The 10,000-nt window shown below is 48.9% G+C and overlaps 4 protein-coding genes across 6 annotated transcripts in view; 2 read left to right on the top strand and 2 right to left on the bottom strand.

Moving 5' to 3' along the window:
• LOC126571923 (C-1-tetrahydrofolate synthase, cytoplasmic) overlaps window positions 1-3,908 on the bottom strand; it is a 7,769-nt gene extending 3,861 nt beyond the window's left edge. Inside the window, exons 1-4 of one of the 2 annotated variants that reach the window (XM_050230822.1) lie at window positions 3,812-3,908; window positions 2,635-2,939; window positions 2,307-2,517; window positions 38-162 (exon numbers count right to left, since the gene is read on the bottom strand). In XM_050230822.1, coding sequence (XP_050086779.1) covers window positions 38-162; window positions 2,307-2,517; window positions 2,635-2,678 — 380 coding nt within the window. In that variant the 5' untranslated portion in view covers window positions 2,679-2,939; window positions 3,812-3,908. Of the gene's footprint in view, window positions 1-37; window positions 163-2,306; window positions 2,518-2,634; window positions 3,037-3,811 lie in introns of those variants that run through there. The other variant, XM_050230821.1, reaches the window with a different exon arrangement.
• Window positions 3,909-5,028: 1,120 nt separating this feature from the next.
• On the top strand, window positions 5,029-5,355 carry LOC126571925 (ubiquinol-cytochrome-c reductase complex assembly factor 2). Its single transcript, XM_050230825.1, has one exon. The coding sequence runs from the start codon at window positions 5,029-5,031 to the stop codon at window positions 5,353-5,355; it is 327 nt and encodes a 108-aa protein (XP_050086782.1).
• Window positions 5,356-5,364: 9 nt separating this feature from the next.
• On the top strand, window positions 5,365-6,609 carry LOC126571924 (probable methyltransferase-like protein 15 homolog). The gene has a single exon (XM_050230824.1). It carries the CDS (start codon window positions 5,365-5,367, stop codon window positions 6,538-6,540), a length of 1,176 nt encoding a protein of 391 aa, XP_050086781.1. The 3' UTR covers window positions 6,541-6,609.
• Window positions 6,610-6,668: 59 nt separating this feature from the next.
• The window catches only part of LOC126580645 (tyrosine-protein phosphatase 99A-like), a 39,221-nt gene continuing 35,889 nt past the window's right edge, over window positions 6,669-10,000 (bottom strand). For both annotated transcript variants that reach the window (XM_050243919.1, XM_050243920.1), the window contains one exon: window positions 6,669-10,000. This exon is cut by the window's right edge and continues 940 nt beyond it. The gene's annotated coding sequence lies outside the window, so the exon portion shown is untranslated.

Genomic DNA, 10,000 nt, shown 5'->3' with positions numbered 1-10,000 from the left:
TGGCGCGAATCGGTGATTGATCGAGTTCTGTTCTTACCCATCGACGTCCTTCTCGGGTGACACGGCATCGGTGATAAGATGGCCGTCGATCGGGGTCTCCGAATCGAGCGGCATCTGTACGATGATCCCGTGAAAGCTGGGATCCTCATTCAATCGTTTGACCTGCAGTGGAAGAAAGCAGGCAGCGCGTCAGTAAGTGGCCTCCACAGGGTAGGTTCAACTGCAACCGGATCCGACTACTCGATGGCTACATTTCCGTACCACCCGCGATCGCAACCCGGGAATGTCGCAATCAACACGATACAATCAATCAGCGAGACGACAGGACTGACAAGGAAAAGAAAGAAGGGTGGTGGACAGCAGCCGCAAAAGATGCCAGCCCTGGCGCAGTTTTGGCCACGCTGTTGCACATCGATTGCAATTCCATTTCGGACACACGACAAGTGTTAAACACTCGTTGGAACAGTGCCAGCTGTCGCCTGCCTGCTTGCCTGCCATCATCGGCTGATATGTTGATGAGCTCGGGTTTGGATATTTTAGATGGAATGCCGAAGCCTTTGAAGCCGGCATCATCATCCTCACGTCGTGCGCGGTGACGGATATTGCTAATGGATGTCCGCTATGCTAGGACGAGGGCAAGATGGGGAAGGTTGATCGCATTACGTACGACGGGGTGGAAGCGACTAGATTTATTCCAGGGTGTTGTAATCGTATTTTTAATGCTCTGCTGCCTGTCAAGTGCGCCATGTTAGTGCTATTTGTCCATGTGAGCGCCGCCAGGCTAATGTTTTATTTATAAAAACACGATTTGTAACGATTTAGAATGGAATTTTTGGGTCCATGTGAGATTCTTCACTGAGGGATGATGGGTTTTCCTCAAGGAAATCTCTAATCCATTTACTATCATTAGCAACATTCAACAAATGACGAATTAATCAATCATAGTAACAGTTGCTTCAGTTTTCATGGAACTACGATCGATGTAGTGAAAACTTCGTTTTTTATCTTTCACAAACAGCTGAGCAATTTAAATAAAACGAATATTGCTCTGCTAAAATGATTAAGACATTTTCTAGATGATTTTCGAAAAAAATGATTAATTAAAAAATGCTGCTTGATCGGAGTTTGCTGAGATCAAACGACAAAACATTTTAAGCATCTTTTGATAATAAGGAAAATTAGAGTAGACCTCGACTACCTCAACCATTCGCTTGAACTCATGAATTCAGCATTCATAAAAATATCAAGTTTATCCTGAAATGCGCATTCAATATTTGATCACAAAATCGGACCAAACAAAATCCATAAGTTTCCTTCTACAGAACGAAGGATTCAAACAGTTCTTTGCAGGTCAAGAGGTTACAGATTATGGTTGCTGATGCCGCAAGCGGTCCACATCAAGAACATCGCACCCAGTGCATACAATGTTGCCCGCGGAAATGTAGGTCACATGCATGCCCGCCTTATCCACAGTCCCTCGAAGCATGTTTCATAAATGGTACAAGGCACGATCGCCAAACGCCGTAATCGAACGAGTGACACGATTTCGACTCCGCGATGTGTGCGATCATCGGTTAATCCAACCCTTCATCCCTACATCCGCGCTGCTTTCCATCGATGACATGGTTCGTACATGACCTACCCCAGAGCGTTGCTCCACCATCGACCACCCAAAACACGCCTCAATGTCGTCTTCTAATTTTGATCAATGAAAGCTGTCGTTTAGCTAATTCATTTTCATTCATTTTTCACCAGCTCAGCTCCGGTTGTCACACCAAGGAGGTGGCAACAGCAATTTCCTGCCCTCTCCCCTCCCATCCAATCAGGTCCATCTTAAGATCTTTGCGATCTTCTGCGGAAAGGTGTCAACTGATATTCCTTCAAATTAATGCACGCTCTCATTGCGCGCGAAATTAGCGTATCGCGAGCGTATTCTCAGCAGCCAGCCAGCCAGGCAACCATGAGGCAGCATGCGATGCGCCTATCATCGAGTAGCCAGGGGGCCACCGAAGGAATCCAACCACCGGTGATCTCTCGTGGTGGTGACGATGTTGAGCGAGATTTCACTAATCCCAGTCATCCGATGATGTTTTTTCAAGATGATGAGACTTACACAATGTTGGCAAACATGTTAGCTGTACGCGCCACCGTCCTCGATGTTTCGTGGCGTGTTTTGGAAACAACAAACAGCCCAGTAAGCCGTAGGTCACGCCGCACGCCTTATCACATTTCCAGCATCTGGTGCACAGTTCACAGCGCAACACAAACACAAATAATCCTTCGCAACACGCTGCTGTGCTACTTACCGTTGCCAGCAGCTCGTCCTGCGTCGTCGAGCGGGGCAACTGCACGTGCTCCGCGTACATCCCGATCTCCTCGGCCGCCTTGATCTTCATACGGATGTACACGTTCGAATCCTCGCGGCCGCCCACCTGTACGATCGCCAGCCCGGGCACGAGCGTCGGAATTTGGCGCCTAATTTCGGCCACATCCTTCTTCAGCTTCTCACGGATCTCTCTGGAGGAGGAGGAGGAGCAAGGAGGATGGATGGAGAGGATGGTCGATGGTGGTTTGAAACAATAAGGATCACAGCGGCTGCTGCTGCTGCTGCTGAAGGACGAATGCTAGACTCACTTGGCCACGTCCGTGCCGGACAGTATCTTGCCGCCGCTCAGCATGATCGATGATGGACTGTTGCTGCTGGTGCTGTTCGCGAGAACGGGGCAACGGGATCGTTTGCACGCTGGCTCCTCGATGGTCACTGCTTCCGCAAATCGTTCTCCAATAAAGACCGCTACTAGCTTCCGGTACGAGTCCGATGGTTGTCCAGTGGCTGATGGTGGTCCTGTACGAATGCTACCGAATTCGATCACCGTCCGGATCGTACTGAGTAGGGCGAGTACTTTGGAGTTCCGTGCTCGGGCGGATCGTGCGTGAAACTGAAAGCCAAATCGCAAAGCGTTAGCTGCCCGAGCTGCGGTAAAGGGCGCGAACCCGTGCCAGGGACGGAGCATCGGTGTAATCGCAGCGCGCAGCTCTCTCAAAATCCCAGTGCGCAACACTGGGAAGCGATGTTGTTGGGTTCGCCAATAACCTCTTCATTATCGCTCGATGCTCTGGTGGCCTTCCCTCGCTGCCTCCGTTACCTCCCCTTACGGACCCGTTCCGCTCTCATTCAAGGGCTGATACCGGCAGCCGAAGCGAAAGGATGCACCAGCCGCCTGATGAGCGGCCGTCCGTGGTCCGTGGTCACCCTTTCGGAATCGATTCAACCGCAAGGCAAAATGCATCCGCAATAATGCAGCAGGACAGTCAGTGCTGCATGGCGTGGTCCTTCCTCTCGAGGACGGTTTAAAATTAGTTCAATCGAAATCGGCTAATCTCTCTCGGAGTGCTCTCCCAGGGGGGACACCCGCGGGGAGTGGCGATCGGGATGGTTCAATTAATCAAAAGCGTGATCTCGACGAACAGTGACACCGGGCAACGATGACGTTGGAAGCATTAATAATCTCTAGGCCCACCCTAAGGGCGTTAGCAACGGTTTCCAGGGCAGCAGGAAGTAGCAGATTGCTGCGTTGCTCAAGGTAGGCCAGCGCATCGGGGGAAATATGGGTTTGCGATCAAATCGACTACTACGCTTGCAGCGTCAGCGCACAATCAAAGATAGTATTTGAAGTGATTTTTAGCCAAAGACGGTTTGTGGGCTGGAATTACCGAGTTCATTCCAGATCAAAAGGTGGGAAGGAAATAAAGACCTTCCGCCTATCCCACTAGGATTGTTACAAGAAGAGGAAGGAAGTCGTTAACATACCTTACAGATAGTTTACATATTTTACAGCAAACTATTCACAATTATATGTACAAATTAGCACGGAAATCTCCGGAACCACCAACGAACCACGAATGCACACACTTTACAATCTGTCAGAAGTTGGCGCGCTTTTTTTCTGTAAAATGCAAATAAGCACGTGTGATTCATAACGGTCGTGCAATGCTCGCGCAATGAAGGGGTGGGTTCATCCCTTGTGCGTCGTCCAGGTCTGGTACACGCACACGTGCACATTTGTCGCGGATCACATGGTCAACTGGCGCGCAAAGTATGCAAATCCTCATAGTCCTTTAGCAAAGTGCTCGCGGTCCGCGGGGTTTGAAATGAAAAATCGATGCTTGACAGGGTACCGTCATCATCGTTTCTCCATTTCCGCCCCATGCCTCAGGGGTGCTAGAGAATCCAAAGTTGGCCAAAGATTAATAAACCTGCATCTCTCACCCCGCCTTCTTGCTTCTTCCCTTCGGTTGGTTGGCCGGAAGCCAAGCTGCTGCCGGTTTCGGTCCAGCGTTTTCCCATCCACGTCCTGCAAAGTGGAATCGAACCGCGTCTCGTAGTGCCTCGAGGGTACGGCTAGGCGATTCTTTTGATTATAAGATCGGGGTAGCATCGATTTCATTAAACATCTTACAACGGTACACGGCAGCTTGTCATCGTAGTTATTTGAGCAGATCGGTTTCAGGTGTCGGATGCAATTTGCCTCCACCTATGTGACCGGGTGCGCGGGTGGTGCAAACCGAGAGAGTTTCGAACTCGAGGTAAAATTAGAAAGGCATAAAAGCGTGTTCTTGACTTTTAACGGCAGCGGGTAATTCGAAGTGTTTAGAGAATGGAACAGAAACCATTTCAAGCTCATCGTAAATTGTATGCAAATGTTTGGGAATTCAGCCATCGTTACTACATCGTTAGATTCTCGAAATTAAAGAAAATTAATCTCCGGGAATCATTTTCCGTTAACTTAACCGAAACTTAACTGCGCTGGTACCCCGGCAGCTGTCACAGCTGTCAACGGGACGGTCGGATTCAAAACAAAAGCGTGCGCGGATCATCACCGAGTTACATCTTTGGCGAAATTCTACGTCCATGAGGCAAAAGTAGCGAAAAAGTACGTATTCCGTGGCCCCCTTACACCTTTCGTGATCACTAACCCCGTCCTTGTGCCGGCCAGGTCGCGCTCTCCGTGACGGCTGAAGGAAATTATGTCCCAACACTACAAGAACTTTCTCAGTCTGCTGGAGCGGTGGCCGCTGGATAAGAGCAAAGTAGGCCGTGACTTGGGGCAGTATTTGCGGGACCAGCTGAAGGCGGTACTCGGATCGTCGAACATTATCGCCGTTAAGGACGAACGGTTGAACGGGCAGTTCCGGGCGCTGGAGAACATCGTGAACGACGTGCACGCCAAGAAGTATCCGCGTACGCTCAGCTCCACCGCCACCGGACTCTCGGGTGAGCAGTGCCGGGAAGTGCTGTCCACCGAGTTCCTACAGTTATTGCAGAACAAGCAGAGCAGCAAAAAGGAGGAATAAGCAGTCACAATGATCGGCGGCTCGGTGCGAGTAGTTTGGCGACGACCACAGTCGCTAGTGCTAGTCTCTAGGATAACGATAGGAACCCTGCATAACAACCGGCGAGGACATGGAACTGCAGCAGCGCGAACACCACCACACCATCCTGTGATGGCCGGGGAAACGGTCCGGTTTCTCGAACCACAGGACAACCAAACCTTCATCGATATGACATTCGGGGCTGGCGGACATTCAAGGGCCCTTCTTGAAGCCGCGCCCGGTGCCACAATCATTGCACTCGATCGTGATCCACATGCGCACCGGTTGGCGTGCGAAATGGCAACCGAATACCCTGGCCGTATTCTACCCGTGCTGGGTCGCTTTTCGGAACTGCCCTCACTGCTACGCTCCCTTCCCGAGGGTTACGGTCGGCAACGGTTCATCGATGGAATCATTTTCGATTTCGGTTGCTCCTCGATGCAGTTCGATGAGGCCTCGCGCGGCTTCTCGATCGCTCACGATGGTCCACTTGATATGCGGATGGACAAGGATCGCTGTCCGGAGCAGCTATCGGCGGCGGAAGTGTTGGCGCGCGTACAGGAACAAGATCTGGCCCGCATTCTCAAGGTGTACGGTGAGGAAAAGCAGGCCAAGAAGATTGCTCGCGCTATCGTGAACGCTCGGTTTACGGTGAAACGCATCGAAACGACGGCTGAACTGGCCAGTATCGTGGCGCACTGTCTGAGCAGCAGCAATCAAGGGAATGAAACCGGTTCCGCTTCCAGTGCCAGCTCGTTCGAGTACCGCCAGGATAAGTTACGCCGACCGGCGCACGTGGCAACGAAAACGTTTCAAGCGCTGCGCATCTTCGTGAACAACGAGCTGAACGAGATTAACTACGGTATGGTGCTGGCGAGGCACTTGCTGCGAACGGGCGGTAAGCTCGTTACGATCGCGTTCCACTCGCTGGAAGACACGATCGTCAAGCGGCATCTGACGGGGCATGTGGTGGACGATGTGGCCAGCCGGGTACCGCTACAGTTCATCAGCCACACACTGGCTCACGAAACCGACACGATGCAGGAGATGATGAAACCGAACTGGCGCCAACTTACCAAACATGTCGTCGTACCATCAGAGGCGGAAGTGTTCACCAATCCCCGGAGTCGATCGGCGAAACTGCGAGCAGCCGTACGGTTGAGCTGAGTGTTCCTTTAGATAGGGTGTGGCAGTCGGTGGTAGTGTTTTTTGTAGTAATAAATATCCAGAAAACCACGAATGAAGCAGCGTTGGCAGCGAAAGAAATCGAAAGCAAAGAGCAACGAAAGAAATCATGGAATTCACTGTAACCCAGGGGGGTGGGTGTGGTTTGTATTATCGATTTTGTTTGAATTTTCACATAAAATATTACATGTATTTATTCATTTCTTCCTAATTGCAGGAACGCTGTCCGTCCTCGCGCTACGTAGCCTTAGCGCAGACGTCCTGTTTGTGCTTGCGACGTGACTCCCCTTGTGACAACGTCCGTACACGTCCGTTCGGTTCCTTGCTTGCTTGTTGTCTGCGATTTAAAGGGCACGGCTTGCTGCTGCGACCTGCACTGTACTTCTTGGTTTAATACCTTATTCTTATCCGGCTCCATAGCGGTTCAGTTCTTGGTTCGTGTCTATCCATTTTGTCCATTTTATCCATTAAAAAAATCTCTCCAGCCGCGCCCGCCTCACTTCACCATTTACACACGATACGTACAGCAGCAGCAGCAGGAGGAGGGGTATTTAAGGTTTTCTTTCTACAGCTACGTATTTCAAAGTAGAAATGCGGTATCTATTTATCAATCCGTGTTTTCTTGTTCCATACTGCGTCTGCATTTGAGTATTCCAACATGCTAACCCTACAATCTCTCTTCTTTCCGCTCTGCATGTGGGGCATTATGGCGCTGCATGACGAATCAAAGTGTGCTGCTGATCGGACGAGCAATACATGGTGCGCCTACTACGCGCCTCTTTTCGTTGCCATTCTCCTTTACTTACTCGCTATTATCTCTCGCTAGATTTCATAGATTGTTAACTTATAGTCTATCTTTTAAATTTGGTTTTAATTTGTTCTTAATTTTTCTGTTGTAGTACGGCAACGAGTGAAACACCACCGCTATTTGTGGTGTGGGGCGGTTTACATACAAACCGGAACGTTCTTTCTCCAGCTTTCCAACGTCTGCTTAATATAGTGCCGGAAGGAACGGGAATCGCGCGAATGTGATTTCTCTGTTTAGTTCGTTGGTAAATTTTTCCTAATTTGTCCGAATGAATTTCACTAATCATGTACCTTTTTATCATGCTTTTTCGAGCAGGCACCGGTGTCATTACCGGCGGTGGTGATGCGAATCTACGGTTTTACAGATCGAATTCAATGGCTACTTGGTACCCCCCGGTGAGCGAGGCTCCTGGTGCGCTACCTACTCTGCTTGTTACGCTGGCACACTATCCAGCTAGCCACCATCAATCCAATCGTCACTTATAATACTGTTTCGGAGCGTAAACCCGGGAATGATGAAGGATGCTACCGGCCTTCACCGCTATTCACCGCGGCGGCGGCGACGCACGTTGCTCGTGTTGCTCGTCGCAACGGCCGATCGCGTGTTCTAGTGGTGTCGGTTGTTGGCAAGGAACTTTAAATTGCTGAATTACGGTGTACATGCACAGGCAGGGGTTTACTAATGGTTACGGCGCTTTAGTTAAACCTAAGAACCAATTGAGAATCGTGCTGATTGGACTATTTGCCGTTCGTACAGGAAATGGCGAGAGAGTGCAGAACAAAAGAAAAAAAAAAGAATCTTCCCCTTTTCCACTCTGACAATCTTCTTTGTTTGCGCTGTACGTTAGCTCTAAACTAATAATCCGTGTTCCTATCGCTATCTTTACTTAACTACCGGGTACTAAGAATCCGACGTTATCAAACAGGGCGCTAAGAGGACTGGGAGTCACAGGAACAAAAGGAGTGAAACACGCGATTTCAGAATATTCCGCGCCAAACGTTAAACGTTGCGTCAGGAAAAGGATCTCGCGTGCCAGCTATTACTACTAATGTCGCTCCGCTGTTGGTTCTTCTTCTGCTAGTGATGTCTGCAATTCCTGCTTTTTTACGATACCATTTCTAACAACTGCATGATTCTCGGCTGTGCTGGTTACGGTCAATCCTAATCGTAATGATGGGTGATGCCAGAGAAAAGATGGAAAAGTTCACCACCAGTACTGCGGGGTTTCGTGATGCTGCTTGTTCGAAGTGGTGGTGGTGGTGGTTTTATCAATATCTATTTGTTTTAAATATTCTACATTACTTCGACGGGTGTCCGGTGGACACCGAGCTCCGAGTTTCGTTTTGGCACGGATGTGTGCTTGACCGTTTCCTTCGTGATTGCTATTTATATTCACTATGCTAAACAGTAAATGCATTGTATTCTGAATGTAGAACGAATGTGTTATAGATTCCATGGTTCGTCTTGCTTGTAAAATGTGTGTCTTGGTAGATACGCCCGTGGCAGATATACGTCCAAACCCTAAAATGCTGTCTTTCGGAAATGTTTTGGAAAAGCCCCTGGTCCAAGTGTTTCGGTTCTTCGGGAATGGGGGGGGGGGGGGGGGGGGCGGTTGTGCTGTCTGACTATTGTGCTTCGTTATGTTCTTCCTTGATTCACTCCAAGAGCCAACGGTATACAGGTTGATAATCAGAAACTTATAAACCAGTCTTTATCTCATCTCATCGTGCAGTTTTGCCAATCCAATTCATCTCGCCGCCTGTGGTGGTGGTTAACAAAGTTACTTGTGGTTCGTTCAATCGATTGGATGGGGAAAAGAAGCATGAAAAACAGGAACGGTTTTTGTCGTGAACAATTGTTGACCCTTATGTTTGAGATCATGGCCCTAAGTGAATGATGCTGGCGGGACGGTTGGCTTCGGTTTTGCTTTGCATCTCGGCGTCTGCGGAGTACGGGGCGTAAGCAATAGCGAAATTCATTCGGTTTAATCGTTCGTTACACATCCGTTTGAGACTTACGGTAAACTCTGGAAAACTAACTAAGCACTAAACGAAGGTAATAGTTACAGGTAACCTATACGATCTCATCAGCACCGAATGCTTTGCCGATCGAATGCGCTCTCTGCTAAACAGCTAGTATCGTAATGATTTGTTTAAAGAGTACAAATGTTTTGTGAGACTTATTTACAGATGAAACCAATAACACAGCAATAGAAAAGGACACACAGGACTAATTACACGGAAAGTAGCTCAATAATTGAGTAGCGATTGTAAAGTTTTGCCCAAAAGCACGTGTCGTAAAACTACGGGATGTTTTCAGTGTTTTGTTCAACAAAGTAAATGTAAATGTGTTCAAAGGTTAACATCCAACAGACAGAACCCGTGGACTCAGTAAATCGAAGGATGTGGTTTTCGCAATCGTAATCAATATGATTATCTAGGGATGACATTTTCCTCGTGAGCTGGAAGCGAACCAGAGAACCACTCACTCACTCTCTCTGCTGGAGGGAAATTATTAAATTAATACAATTGGAACATCGGCAAAATGGAATTTACAGCTTGGTGCAAAGGGCACGTTTTGCACCAAAACCAAACCAGACTCTAGCGCCGCCATGTGTTCGACTAGAAATAGGCG

This window comes from Anopheles aquasalis, chromosome 2 (assembly GCF_943734665.1).
Source record: "Anopheles aquasalis chromosome 2, idAnoAquaMG_Q_19, whole genome shotgun sequence".
NCBI classification, from domain to species: Eukaryota; Metazoa; Arthropoda; class Insecta; order Diptera; family Culicidae; genus Anopheles; species Anopheles aquasalis.
Note: the sequence above shows the minus strand (reverse complement) of the source record. Positions and strands in the feature narration are given on the sequence as shown.